The sequence below is a fragment of the Macrobrachium nipponense genome, chromosome 34 (genome assembly GCF_015104395.2).
Source record: "Macrobrachium nipponense isolate FS-2020 chromosome 34, ASM1510439v2, whole genome shotgun sequence".
Lineage (NCBI taxonomy): Eukaryota > Metazoa > Arthropoda > Malacostraca > Decapoda > Palaemonidae > Macrobrachium > Macrobrachium nipponense.
In genome coordinates, this window is record NC_061095.1 from 26,810,739 (window position 1) to 26,826,509 (window position 15,771).

At 48.3% G+C, this 15,771-nt stretch overlaps 1 protein-coding gene across 1 annotated transcript in view; it reads right to left on the minus strand.

The window, feature by feature from the left end:
- Positions 1-15,771, minus strand: part of LOC135208069 (RNA exonuclease 4-like) — a 38,875-nt gene that overhangs the window by 22,099 nt on the left and 1,005 nt on the right. The window contains exon 3 of the mRNA XM_064240216.1: positions 14,842-14,944. Coding sequence (XP_064096286.1) covers positions 14,842-14,944 — 103 coding nt within the window. The remainder of the gene's footprint in view (positions 1-14,841; positions 14,945-15,771) is intronic.

The following is a 15,771-nucleotide window of genomic DNA, read 5'->3' on the forward strand; positions in this document are numbered from 1 at the left end:
CAAATCCAATTTTGTGAACACTCTCATCCCATGCATCTTATACACACAATCAGACACCACATTCATCGGGAATCGCTCCTTCACAGTCACTTCATTCACCTTCCTGTAATCCACACACATCCTCAAACTCCCATCTGTCTTGCATACTGGGACTATGGGACTATTCCAAGCACTCTCACTCCTCTCGATCACTCCCACTCTCTCAAGTTCCTCACATTGTTCCTCAATCTCTCGGGCAATAGGCGCAGAAAAGTGTCGGGGACGTTGATATATGGGGGTATCGTCATTCAAAACTATCTTGAACTCTGGGAGCTTAGATCCCTTGAAATCCTCGTCACCCCGACTCAACGCACCCCGCCTATCCCACAACATCTGCATCAACCGCTCCCTCTCGTCATCACCAACATTTTCATCCACCTCAATTCATTCTCTCAACTCATCATACTTCCACTCATCACTTTCTTTCATGCTACCTGTCATCACCCGCCGCACCCTAACATATCTTTCGTCGTCCACATCCACCAACGTATACAACAACCCCACACAATCACCTTCACTTATACCCCGCACTCGCTTTTCCCTAACACTCGGCAATGAGGCCACAAAAAACCGAGGATTCTCCATATCCAAAATCCCGTCGTACACATGCACACTCGCTCTTACCAACTTGGGCAATGAGCACAAAAAACCGTTCTCCATCCAAAATCCCGTCACACATCACACCGCTACCAACTTGTTCGCACCACACCCTCAACCACATATGCAGACTTGTCACCTTTGACAATCCCAAGACTATCGGGCCACGCAACTTTCAAAAACAACTTCTCCAACTTCTCGCGGCACTTTTACACTCTCTTTCGCAACCAACGGCACTCCCTTCCATATTTTACTGCTTACCCCTCCATCCCTATCCAAGTACAACTCTCCATGTACATTCCCCTTCCTATGCAACTCAATCATATTCCTGCTCGGATGGACCACCATCCCACACTTCTTCAGGAACCTATTTCCTAACAACATATCATACTTATCACTCATTCCCTCGATCACACAAAAGTCACCTTCATCCATCACTACCCCTTCGATATGACAATTTGTCCAAAATTGCATTTTTCCTAACTATACAAACCTGAGGTCCTTTTACAATAGGAAGGTACTAGCGGCAGCTGGATAGGTCGTAAGCTTTCGAACAAGGGGTTCGGTAGTTAACTGCTTGTCCGACAGGCGCGCGCGCGCGACTGGGAGGTAAACAAATCACTTTTGCTTTTGGTCCAAGCAAAAACTGCAGAGTGAGGGGTGGCATGAGGTGGGACTATGTGTAAAAGGACCTCAGGTTTGTATAGTTAGGAAAAATGCAATTTTGGACAAATTGTCATTTGTTCCGACACGGCATACAAACCTTCGGTCCTTTTACAATAGGAAGACTCACTTCCAACTTCTCTGGTGGGCAGGAATATTCTGGAGTTCTTTTGTGAATTCAGACTGGTGTTCGCCGAACCACCTTGGAATGGCCTCCCTGGTCGTAAGAGCGCGGGAGGGATCCAAGCCTCTGTCCGATTGATCGGGGTGTGCACCGCAGGGCGTCAATGGTCAGACCTCTGGACCAAGTACTAAGAAGAGAGGCAAGCGTATCTCTTCGTACCAGCAAACAAGAACAAGTTCCTATTTGCAAGAGGCAACATAAAGTTATGGTTTGTCTCTTGTTGGCATCCACTTCCCCCCCTTGTAGGAGGAGTGGTGGATATTCGCTCCCATCCCTAGTGAAAGGATAGGATGGGGCTCTGTCGAGTAGCTCACGCATCTCGTCCTTATCCAGCAAGGTGATGACCGTATCCCTCTACCCACAGGTAGAGGGGGGGGGGAGAAAAAGATAGGAAGAGAAGCCAGTCACTCTCTCATTCACTTATCTATTCTTTACAGTCACACCAGGACTCGATGCTGTTCAGCCTGCTTAGGGTCTGGGTTAGCTACACAACGTGTTGAGCAGCCACCACGGGTCCCAAGGAAAACGATCCAAGGACCTGTGGGCAATATCCTAAAGGTAGAAGGAGGTGCCAGTGGTCTGGTTGTACCAGACCCCTGCTTCAGTACCTGCGCCACGGAGAAGTTCTTGTGTAACTCGAGGGAGTGTACTTCTAGGTCATCTTGGTGCTGACGAAGAGTCTTCAACACTCAGCCTGGGATGTCGAGTTTCTTCAGAAAGCGCCGGTCGCGCTTTCACAGGACAAAGCAGCATCTCCTTCGCATCGAAGGTGCGGTGAAGTCCATTAGGGAGGGGATTGTGAAGGACTCTAACCAATCGTCAGGAACGAAGGGTTCAGAGTCTTCGCTACGAATTCGGTACGAAATCGAGCGTCACGAATCCCCATCCCCTGGATGCTTGACTTCGCAGGAAAAGTCTCATGCAATTACCTCAGAGGAAAAGAAGGGAATGGTCGTATGACCTATCCCTCTTCTCGACTTCGGTGATGTCCTGTACCCATACTGGTCTATCCGTCTGCAGCGAAGTTGTTCTTCTCGGTAGTGGATAGGACACCGACACTCAATGGTGGGTGTCGATGGTATGGGTACTGTGACAAGCCGTAGGACGAAGAAAAGACTGTGTTATGGAACAACCGAACTAAGTCCACAGCGAAGTTCGTAACAGACTTGGGCGCTCTGACAGCTGCCGACTGACTGCGTTCGGTAGGAGCAAGTTGTCCAAGCACCCGAGCAAGTCGCGTGACCTTCGTCCTTAAAGGGTTATGCCAAGAGACTAAACAAATAATTTGTTCGTCACCGATGCCAAGAAGGCAAGGTGATGACTCTCTTAAGGCATGTGCCCAACAGGCGAAAGTCAATTGCCTTCTAGAGACCGAGGTCCCTGATGGCAAGATCTCATAGTATAGTTTGATTCTCGGCTAAGGAGAAACAACACTATGTGTCGTTGAAGACGAAGGTGTACAGAAAATGCAACCTACGTCTTCACAGCTGAACCGAGAGTAAGGATTTCTCAAGATTCTGAGACCTGTGGCTACAACCTGAGAACGCTAACCGCTATTTCATTGCTGTCTCGGTGAGATCGTAGTTGCAATTAAGCGGAGCGCTTTTCAGTAATGAAGACACAGGGGAATACTGCCTGAAGAACTGCTTCTCATGGGCTGAACATTTGGAAGTAGAGCTGTCAGGTCGGAGAGTAGGCGATGTCTTCTGACACATCTGTTAATTCGGGCCGAACAATGAATAATTTCACACCTACGAATACGAGATATTTTGAAGACAAACCTCAGATGTCTGCAAAAATCATTCGCATTATCGCGGTGCGATGCAGCGGGTGACTAGTACACTTCTGTTACCGTGCGGTAAACAGAAAGATGAAAGTCCAAGAGATATCTCTGTTGAAAATTCTCGCAATGTCGAAGGCGATGAAATCGAGCGTCACAGCAGTAGATAGTCCTCATTATTGCGAGAATCCCCGTTAATCAGAGACCTAAGTCCATGATTGTTGGGCAGAGATACGGTTCGGTAGTCAATCAAACCAGGGGAGAGAGAGACGTAACCGACCGTGCATCTCCGAGACCTAGCTGATACTGAGCCGCTATCAGGCAGTTCAATACGCAGTAGCTCTCGGTGACTCGTCATCCTGAGTTTTGCCAGGATAATCCATTATTCCCCACGAAGGAATGCGTTCGGCTAGAACCATCGAGCATAAAGAATACGCTCGAGCAATTATATTTAAACGAAACGGATTTCGGTAAATACAAAAGCTGATTTGGTGTTGTCATGACAATACCAAGTATCTAAAATCGAAACTGATAACTGCTGGGAGGTTGCAGGCAACCCCGAGTTGCAGTTCAATTAAGATACAATTCGTCTCGGTCACAAACCGTAGAGCGTTAAACTACGTGTTGCGCCTTACCCCCCGGACAATTCAACTGTTAAAATGACAATTTGTCCAAAATTGCATTTTTCCTAACTATACAAACCTGAGGTCCTTTTACAATAGGAAGGTACTAGCGGCAGCTGGATAGGTCGTAAGCTTTCGAACAAGGGGTTCGGTAGTTTAACTGCTTGTCCGACAGGCGGCGCGCGCGCGCGACTGGGAGGTAAACAAATCACTTTTGCTTTTGGCCCAAGCAAAAACTGCAGAGTGAGGGGTGGCATGAGGTGGGACTATGTGTAAAAGGACCTCAGGTTTGTATAGTTAGGAAAAATGCAATTTTGGACAAATTGTCATTTGTTCCGACACGGCATACAAACCTTCGGTCCTTTTACAATAGGAAGACTCACTTCTTGGTGGGAGGAATCTGAGTCTTTTGTGAACAGACTGGTGTTCGCCCAACATTGGAATGCCTCCCTGGTCGTAAGAGCGAGGGAGGGATCCAAGCCTCTGTCCGATTGATCGGGGTGTGCACCGCAGGATCAATGGTCAGACCTCTGGACCAAGTACTAGGAGAGAGGCAAGCGTATCTCTTCGTACCAGCAAACAAGAACAAGTTCCTATTTGCAAGAGGCAACATAAAGTTATGGTTTGTCTCTTGTTGGCATCCACTTCCCCCCCTTGTAGGAGGAAGTGGTGGATATTCGCTCCCATCCCTAGTGAAACGGGATAGGAATGGGGCTCTGTCGAGTAGCTCACCGGCATCTCGTCCTTATCCAGCAAGGTGATGACCGTATCCCTCTACCCACCAGGTAGAGGGGGAGAAAAAGATAGGAAGAGAAGCCAGTCACTCTCTCATTCACTTATCTATTCTTACAGTCACACCAGGACTCGATGCTGTTCAGCCTGCTAGGGTCTGGGTTAGCTACACAACGTGTTGAGCAGCACCACGGGGTCCCAAGGAAAACGATCCAAGGACCTGTGGGCAATATCCAAAAGGTAGAAGGAGGTGCCAGTTGGTCTGGTTTGTACCAGACCCCTGCCTTCAGTAACCTGCGCCACGGAGAAGTTCTTGTGTAACTCGAGGGAGTGTACTTCTAGGTCATCTTGGTGCTGACGAAGAGTCTTCAACACTCAGCCTGGGATGTCGAGTTTCTTCAGAAAGCGCGGTCGCGCTTTCACAGGACAAAGCAGCATCTCCTTCGCATCGAAGGCGGTGAAGTCCATTAGGGAGGGGATTGTGAAGGACTCTAACCAATCGTCAGGAACCGAAGGGTTCAGAGTCTTCGCTACGAATTCGGTACGAAATCGAGCGTCACGAATCCCCATCCCCTGGATGCTTGACTTCGCAGGAAAAGTCATGCAATTACCTCAGGAAAAGAAGGAAGGGAATGGTCGTATGACCTATCCCTCTTCTCGACTTCGGTGATGTCCTGTTACCCATACTGGTCTATCCGTCTGCAGCGAAGTTGTTCTTCTCGTAGTGGATAGGACACCGACACTCAATGGTGGGTGTCGATGGTATGGGTACTGTGACAAGCCGTTAGGACGAAGAAAAGACTGTTATGGAACAACCGAACTAAGTCCACAGCGAAGTTCGTAACAGACTTGGGCGCTCTGACAGCTGCCGACTGACTGCGTTCGGTAGGAGGCAAGTTGTCCAAGCACCCGAGCAAGTCACGTGACCTTCGCCTTAAAAGGGTTATGCCAAGAGACTAAACAAATAATTTGTTCGTCACCGATGCCAGAAGGCAAGGTGATGACTCTCTTAAGGCATGTGCCCAACAGGCGAAAGTCAATTGCCTTCTAGAGACCGAGGTCCCTGATGGCAAGATATCTCATAGTATAGTTGATTCTCGGCTAAGGAGAAACAACACTATGTGTCGTTGAAGACAAAGGTGTACAGAAAATGCAACCTACGTCTTCACAGCTGACCGAGAGAAGGATTCTCAAGATTCTGAACCTGTGCTACAAAGACTGAGAACGCTAACCGCTATTCATTGCTGTCCGGTGAGGATCGTAGTTGCCACAAAAAGTGCAGCGCTTTTCAGTAATGAAGACAGGGAAATACTGCCTGAAGAACTGCTTCTCATGGGCTGAACATTTGGAAGTAGAGCTGTCAGGTCGGAGAGTAGGCGATCTTCTGACATATCTGTTAAATTCGGGGCGAGCAATGAATAATTGCACACCTACGAATACGAGATATTTTGAAGACAAACTCAGATGTCTGCAAAAATCATTCGCATTATCGCGGTGCAATGCAGCGGGTGACTAGTACAGACTTCTGTTACCGTGCGGTAAACAGAAAGATGAAAGAGTCCAAGAGATATCTCTGTTGAAAATTCTCCGCAAATGTCGAAGGCGATGAAATCGAGCGTCACGCAGTAAGATGGTCCTTCATTATTGCGAGAATCCCCGTTAATCAGAGACCTAAGTCCATGATTGTTGGGCAGAGATACGGTTCGGTAGTCAATCAAACCAGGGGAGAGAGAGACGTAACGACCGTGCATCTCCGAGACCTAGCTGATACTGACCGCTATCAGGCAGTTCAATACGCAGTAGCTCTCGTGACTCGTCATCCTGAGTTTGCCAGGTAATCCATTATTCCACGAAGGAATGCGTTCGGCTAGAACCATCGAGCATAAAGAATACGCTCGAGCAATTATATTTAACCGAAACGGATTTCGGTAAATACAAAAGCTGATTTGGTGTTGTCATGACAATACCAAGTTATCTAAAATCGAAACTGATAACTGCTGGGAGGTTGCAGGCAACCCCGAGTTGCAGTTCAATTAAGATACAATTTGTCTCGGTCACAAACCGTAGAGTTAACTACGGTATGTGCCTACCCCCGGACAATTCAACTGTTAAAAGAATCATGTCGCGAGGGTAATATACGTAGTATATTTGTAGGTTCTGTACCACGACCTCCATCCTAAATTCTTTTCCTCTCGAGGAATGAGAATAAGGATTGGAGATCGACCGCCTTCGTTCTCTAGTCAAGAGAGTGAAGGAGAAGTCTTCCCAAAGGAAAGCTTCAATGGTGAACAGAATACCGAAGACGATAGTTCAAGCCAAACTGGAAGTTCCCGTCCGTTCTTCTCTATTCCAGGTTAATCGCCTACTGTGAGATACTCTTCTTTCAGCAGCAGTCTTCTTCCAAATGCTAGAAATTACAGGAATTCGAGCATAAGCGAGGTTCCCGATTATCGTGTAACAATTATCGGGGATTCTCGCTCACTTTGGACCGTGGTCTCGCCTAAGTGTTTGGAGATCGTAAAAAACTCGAACACTCTGAGTGCGCTAGAAATTCCGTAGAATTCTAAGCACTCTGCGAAACCCCCCACCGAATTCGTCAAACGATATCGGCTCGGTGATCCTCCCGATTCCCGTAGAAATCGAGAAAGGGGCAGGATCCCTCCTCAACGGGACCGGGGCTTACGTCAGGTAGGACCCGAAGGTCCCACCGGTAAGCGCAGCCCCTAACGTGGGATCTTACCAACAGAGAAATCTCTGTAGGATCCCTGCCCTTTTCCCTCGTAGCCGTAAGGAGAGAGGGAATGGGGGAGGAAGTGGATACTGGCTCGCCTTCCCAGCGGAACTAGCAGTTGGAGAAGAAAAGGAGCAGCCATCGCCTTACGGCGATGGCCTCTCAGAGCCTGGGAAAACGTATCGTCAGGAGAAAACGTTTTCCCGAAGAGGGTTACGAACTCATACTGTAGGTAAGGGTCTGCCGCCACTGTGAACGTCGTCTGTGGGGTGCTATCGACACCTGACAGGAGAGAGCCGATACCGTCCTCCCGACTCATTCCAGTCCTCGTCGAGGTCGAAACCTCAGGAGGACGAAGGGGTATTCAAATACGGTGTCCCCGAAGACACGTAGAAAGAAACGCCTCTGTCGTCAGTAGAGGAGGTGAAGTAGCTTGTTCGACCGGCCAGAACTGAGAGAGCCTTCTTGTCCGGAGACGAGAGACTACCTGGTTCAACACAGTCGGCAAGCTCCGATCGCGGCAGACCCACCGTCGATTTGGGTTCCCTCTCGGGCCCCAAAACGACTCGAGCCGAGACGTGGCTCTGCTGGTGGGAGCGGCGATCCTTCCCCGAGGTCGTTGTGCTGACGAATCTCAGCGCCATAACCTCGGCAAAGTTCCTCTGGATCTCGGCAGTCACAGCATCTTGCAGAGTGGGACCGTTAAGCCCTTCGAACAAGAGCATATTCCGAGAACCTTCCTCCTAAGAAGGGGGAACAGCGACAGCCCTCTCGGTCTTCTCCATCCACTTGCGCATACGTCCTGGCCGTCCAAGAACCGTGCCTGGCACGTAGGGCGTCGTGGTGGGATCATGAGGGGCGCACCCCTCACGATCACTCCTCAATACCTCGCTCCTCCCGGTGTAACCCGAGGAGGTTGAAGGTACGGGAGAGGCAGACCTGACGCTCCCTCCTCGCTCGCTGGCAGAACCAGCAGCTTGGAGGGCTGCAGGCGATCGTCAACCCGCGGTGGCGATCGAGCTGCAGGCCTGGTCGAACCGTCTCGCTGTGGAGAACGGCTGGACTGAGCACAGCGGCCCCGATCTCGAGTGTCAGAAGAGCTGGTGCTGGTTGCCGTTACCCGATCGCTCTCTGTGAGAGCGACGGTCAGGCGACCTGCAGGCTCCACTGTCACAGTGAGACCGTGCTTGTCCTCACGGCACGTCACGTCGCTGGGTTCCAGCCGTGGCTGGCACGGCGAACGGGCAGGACCTCTTCCCAGCCTCAGCCCGTGGCCGGTCGTGGACCGTCACGTCCCCCGGGTAGCCAGCTGGTCGCCGCGAGAGCGAGAGCTGGTCTGGAGAGTCCGCGTGAGCGGCTTGTCACCAGTCTTCCGCCCCGCCGCGTGAACCTGACGCTGAGCGGACTCAGAGGTTCTGGTTCTGGCGCACGGTCGCTGGTAGGCGACCGTTACACTCGGTACCTCCCGCGAACGAGAGCGGCCGAGACGGACCCTGATGCAGTGGCAGAACCACTGACACCAGGCGAGGAAGTACCGGTGTTAGCCGGTACCCCGCCTCTGGTCCCCGTAGTCTTCTTCCTTTGCGGAAGAAGAGACGGGCCCCCGCTCCCCGGAAGGCGCAGAGGACCAGCGGAAGGAACCCTCCCGTCCCACCGAGGTGAGACGGGTCCCGAGAAGCTCCCGTGGGAGACTTCTTAGGAGGGAGGAGGCAACCTTCTTCTTCCTCGGCTGTGAAGCCTTAGAAGTCGAAGGGAAGAGGTGGCAGCCGACGACGATGAAGAAGATGAGACGACGACGACGAACACCTTCCTCCTCTTCTTCGTCAGCTTCCTCAGGACAGACGTAAGATCTGCTATCCAGGGCGGAGCCGGGGCTGCTGTAGCCGAAGCCACAGGGCCCGGACGCACCTGTACAGACAGACCAAAGTCTGGGGTAGTACCACCACTAACAGGGACGACGTCAGCAGGTATGGGCATCTCAGGAACAGCAGGCACAGCCAGCACAGCATCAGTAGGACAGCCAGCGCAGCAACTGCAGGGACAGCCAGCGCAGCAACTGCATGGACAGTCAGCCCAGAATCGGCAGGTACGGCAGGCAGCACCGGAAACACAGGAAGTGGAGCAGCAGCCAGCAACATCCTGGTACCGGCGGCAGGTCCAGGGGCGAGCTCTAGGGCAGCGGAAGTGTGGTTCGCGGCAGCGCGGCAACCACGAGCGGCGGCGGCACGCCCCTCTCGGTACGGCGAACGGCACTTCACAGCGGCTGTAGGCAAGACTGTTACCACGTGAGGCGAGTACACCAGTGAGGAGGGACGTCACCTCACCTGGAGCGTGGTCACACTCCATGGGGTGACCGCAGTAGGCCCAGACATAGAACCGCAGCCCCTGGACACTAGCACGCCCTGCAAATGGAAGGACGCCTATACCTCACAAAGGTCCACCCTCGTGGCAGTAGCACCTGCGGAAATAACAGTAGTAGTGATTAGTGGGGGGGAAGTCCCCTCGCGCGGGGGGGGTGAGCCCCACACCGAACGAGCGGAAGACCCCGAATACAATTGTACATCGGGCACCGAGCGCCTTCCCCCGCGCTCGACGGATCAGGCGAGGAGAAGAACGCAGATAACCTCCCCCCCCCCCCCCCCCCCCCCCCCCCCCCCCCCCCCCCCCCACCCCCCCCCCCCCCCCCCCCCCCCCCCCCGAAGGGGAAGGGCCATCTGTGGGAGCTGAGCGGGGGGGGGGGGATTCTCGTTCCCCACCCCGCACAGCACCCATGTACCCAACCATAATAATAAGAGCCCGAGAGCAATCGTGCCCTCGGCCCGAATGCAAGGCATAAGGATCAATTCCTGACTGAGCGGAACTTGAACCAAATAAATATTGATGCAATCAATAATAAAAGGAATAAAATGAAAAAGAATTTGGCATTACGATTCACTTCACAATGAATAAGGGCTCGGATCGAGCGCATTTGCGCCCTCGGTACCGAGCGCAAGGGTAAAAGGATCCCTTCCCGATTATGAACGGAAACCTTGATCCATAATGAATTGATGCAATCAAAATATATATGAAAATGAAAAGAATACTGCGCTTGCGATTTCACTTCATACAAAATAAAAAGGGGAAGGATCAATTCCGGGAAAATAGCGGAAACATTGATCCAAGTAAAATAATGCAATCTCAATAAAAATGAAATGAAAAGAACTGCACTTGCGATTTCACTTCATTCAAATAAAAAGGGGAAAAGATCAATTTCCGGGTAAGAGCGGAAACTGATCCAAAATGAGTATTGCTACAATCAAAATAAATATATGAAAATGAAAAAGAATACTGTACTTGCGATTCCACTTCCATACAGAATAAGTTTTCGTGCCGAGCGCATTCGCTCGGCAACGAGCATACAGGTCAAAAAAAATATAAAATGAAAAGGGGCACTTACTTACGATTTTCATCTACACATTTCCAACCAAAATATAAGCTCGGAGCGAGCGCTCTCCCGCCCTCGGCACCGAGCATACACAATACGAGGATCATTTCTGGGAAAATGAATTCCCGCACTTACGCCCTTCAGTCCCGGCACTTGGGTAATCGGAGGGCGTGGAGAAACCAAGATCCTTTAATTCAATGGAAATAAATATGAAATGATTGTACTTACAATTCAGTTTCACTAGATAAATAGAAAAAGAAAAACACAACCATGCGAAAGCAACGACGATGAAGCGGGCAGAGAGCGATGATACACGTCCACACGCCAGCAGGCCGAAAGCAAAAGTGATTTGTTTACCTCCCAGTCGCGCGCGCGCGCCTGTCGGACAAGCAGTTAACTACCGAACCCCTTGTTCGAAAGCTTACGACCTATCCAGCTGCCGCTAGTACCTTCCTATTGTAAAAGGACCGAAGGTTTGTATGCCGTGTCGGAACAATTCTAAATTTTCACGCAACATTCCCACCACAGGCATACCCAAATTTCCTATTCCTCGTACCTCCCCTTTACATTTCCTAATTTCGCACTCACTCAGCAACTTGTCACATCCATTCTTAAAAAGAACACTGACACTGCACCCAGTATCAATCAAAGCAACCAAACACACCCCTTTGCACCTCACTTTTACACTCATACATTCATGAGCTCTTCCTCCAAACCCTTTTTCATGCAACAACCCTTCACGCACATGCATCACTCTTACTGACCGCACACCAGAGGACCCATCCAACTGAATCCCCTTTGTACCTAGATTCCCGAACTCCCAACCTGACTCATCCTCTTTCGCCTACACACACTCGCCACATGACCTTCCATTCCACATTCAACACATTTTTCCAGTCGTTCCTTACACATCCTAGCATAATGCCCATTCTTCCCGCAATTACCGCAAACCTCAGTCACAAGAGTACCTCGACCTCCACTTGCTATATGCCCTACTTGCCCACACCTGTAACACTTAATATCCCTATCTTTCTTACACTCGCTCACCAAATGCCCTGTTTGCCCACACCCGAAGCAAGCTCCCAACGCCCACCGACATTCATTCTTCCTGTGCCCTAGCTTTCCACATCTGTAACACTGCTGCTCTCGTTCACGACTAACCGACCCTACTCTTCCAACGCTTGCACTCCGATCTCTCTTAGGGCAAACCATACTTACGTTACTGGCTCTAACGCTCCTATCAACCACTCGCTCTGCCATTCGCCTTGGCCCTTCCAAAAACAAAAAATGCCTCCCTATAGCTCTTAAACTCTGGCATAACATCAGCCACTTCAGTCCTAACACTAACACTTCTACTCTCTTTCATACACCTGTCCAACTCATAATCCTCTACTATTTCCAAAATGTCGTTCCACGTCAACCTTTCATTCGTCCATCGCATTTTCTCCTTACGTTTCAGATTTACAAACTCATACACACTATCAGGCACAGTCGCCAACAACTTCCTCACTAACTCTTTACACTCATTTATCCCTTCATCCCTAAACTTTTTCCTGGCTAATGTTTCCAACCTGCACACATACATCGACAACGACTCACCAACAATTTCATTCTTCTTACCTCATCAAAAACCATGTTTTCTCCTATATCTAACACTTCTCCTTATCCTCTTCGCCTGTTCCACAATCCTGGCTTTCACACACTCATAAGGCACATTTCCCACACTCATCATTACCCCATACATATTCAACAAAAATCCCGTCAAAAAGCTACCCAACTCTCTTGCCCAGACTCTCTTGTTATCCCCATACTTTGCCTCACAATACCTCTCATATTCCTTTAAAAAATCCCCTATGTCCCTACTACCATATTCCTCGTATTGTGCACATCTAGGTATCTCTCTCATATATACAGCCTTTCATACTTCCCGCTCACTCTCACTTTCGCTACTAACATTCTGATCCCTCTTAACCTCGTCCGAATACAGCGAATCAACTTCCATACTAACATCCATGCTCATGATTACGCTCTTCTTACCCTTCTTTCTACCCAACTGTTTCCACTCACCGCTATCCAAATCACTCTCAGCCCTTTCCCCAATGTATTCAGTCCTAGTCTCATCCTGTCCGTCATCCTTACTAGCCTTCTTTCCCTTAGTTTTTTTTTTTTTCCTCAGCCCCCTTCTTATTCTTGTCCTCAGGTTTATTCTTATCCTGTCTCTTTCCCTTCTTTCCTTTACCTATCACAAACAAGTCACCTTCGTCACTCGTAGTTTCATCCCCTCGCTCTTCCACTGCCTTTACCACTTCTGGCCTATCACAAGACCTAGTAGGCCTACCCCCTACAGCTCCCTCTCCCATGAACCCCTTCATCATCTCCTGCACTGCATTCATCATCACTAAGAATTTTTCGTCCATTTTCTCAACCATTCTCTCTTCTGCTCCTTTCACTTCTTCTTTCATTTCCACTTTTGCACTCCTTAGCATTCCTCTCATTTCCTCTAACTCGCTCTTCAGCTCCTCACACTCTACCCTCAACCTCTCGTTATCCACTTCCAATTGTCCTCTTATTTCCCTCTCCAACCTCAACTCCTCCTTCAGCCTCTCCACCTCACTCAATCCTTCCATCCCAAACTTTCTCACCACTCACACACACTAGCCTAGACCAATCGTCCTGCAGCTGCCACACCAGCAGTCCCTGTTCGGGCGCCAAAAAATAATGTGGCGGGCTCACAAAAAACAAGTAACCTCCCCACATAAACTTAACCTGTCTGGCTATCAAACCCACCCTCAATCACACTTTCCACTTAACACTACAAAATACAGCAGGACGATTGACCCATACCTACATACAGAACAAAAAACACAAACAGGTACTCACCTCTGGCTTCTGCTACTAAGGGCTAGGCTGTGCTGTCCACTGGATATAGGCTATAGGCTAGCCGACACAACCACCGCCGACAACCAAGCACAAACCAACCACCCCGAGACCCACAACCCCACAAAAACTCAATAACCCAACAAATCAATGCAGATGAACACCAACACCCCGAAAAAACACGACAACCACACGACTTACAGAAGTACAACAACCCGCCAAAAACCAACACTGCCCCAACCACCACTAACAGACACCGAAAATGCACCACCAACCTTCTCAACCTCACCACAACTAGACAGACACACGCACAACAGCTTCACAACCCCAAAATCTATCAATTACCACCAAAACAACTAAACACCAAAGGACAACTGCTGTCAAAACCGACACTGACTTGACCAGACGCCTCTCTGCTTACGACTCTCGACTCTCGTAACAGACTTCCATTGACTTCCTACAAAGCGCCACAACAGACATACTTCCGACCGCCATTTAACCACTCCCATTCATTCTTCCACCAATCTCTCTCTCTCTCTCTCTCTCTCTCTCTCTCTCTCTCTCTCTCTCTCTCTCTCTCTCTCTCTCTCACACAACCTTTGGAGATGTTGTCAAATATAAACTATCATTACTCCTCCATAATTTTAATGGCTCTACCACTCAGTATACTGCTTTTGGAAATGCCATACTATTACCCCACCTCAGAAGTTGCCTAGACTATTGTCATAATTTGGAAATACCTTTCATCATTAAAGAATACTAGAGATGATAATTCACTTCCTTTATCAACCACTGATTGCCCTCTAAATCTTTGCTAGGCATTCTCTTAAATTCTGGTTTTGCTAACAGTGAAACCAAACCTCAATCACTCAAGGTGGGTGTGTAAGGTCCACAGGGAAAGATGCAAGTAAAAGAAATTTTGTACACAAATAAGGCAAGTAAGAAACTCTATACTGAACTGTTATGATCACAAGCATGATGATTCAGCACAATTCACACTGCATCACAGTCCTTTTTAATGGTACTGACCACTAAATCTTAACACTAAACAAAATGAGAGTTCAAAATTAGACAACCTATGAACAACATCTAAGGCTGATTGCACAATGGCATACAAAATGAATATAGCTATTAAGACTGCTGTGATCATTTGTTTTCAGTATTACTAACTATACTAAGTTTAAAACTTACAGAATCATGCTCTCCCGTCTGTATTTCAACTCCCAAAATTTTCTTAGCCAGCATTTTCAGTTTTGGAGTGTGTCCTTTAAACATTTTCTTGAATGGCTTATACCTGAAATATAGTTGAGAAAAAATCCTTTAACTTCCATATAAAGATATGTAGTAAATATAGTTTGTGAAAATTGGGAAAACATTATGACAATACTACCAGTATTATTAAGAAGTACTAATTGAGCAACCAGAGTCCCTTTCTAGAACTGTGAACTGAAAGGATTTGTTCTTGCATGAGGGGTGAAAATTTTTTTGAGGGGGGAATTTATGGAGACGTTTTGTCAAATGAGTAACTGAGCAAGTATAGTACATAGTAACAAACTTATTAATTAACATTATCAAGAAAAAAGCATATGCACATATAAATAAAAAAAGTAGATGGTTTCAAATTCTTCAAGTATTAATCTTTCTTTTTTATTATGCTAGAATAACCAGTTTGCAGACCACCATAACTAAATCACATCACTATTGCCTCTGCACACTTGTGCAGTTGAGCACACTCCGTCAACCAAGTTTATAACTAATTTTGAACATAAAAGAATATTTGGTCTTAGTATCATGCTAGAGTTAATGAAGCTGGGACTCAATACCAGTTAACTTTACCAGTGGAGTCTTTCTGGTGATGTATGTCAAAATGCATAAATTGTTAAGCATGTATTGTGAAAGCAAGCATGATAGTGCCATTATATTTATTACAACTATACAGGGTAATCAATGAGTAAAAAGCAAAACTAGAGATGGAGGAGGGAGGTGAAAAGCTAGATGAACAAACGTTTCCGGCTATTTCCGACATGAGTGTTAACACAAACCATACGGTAATAAAAAAACAATTTGGCAATAAAAAGCAGAATAATATTTTTCACTGAGGTACAAATTTAATAATGAAGA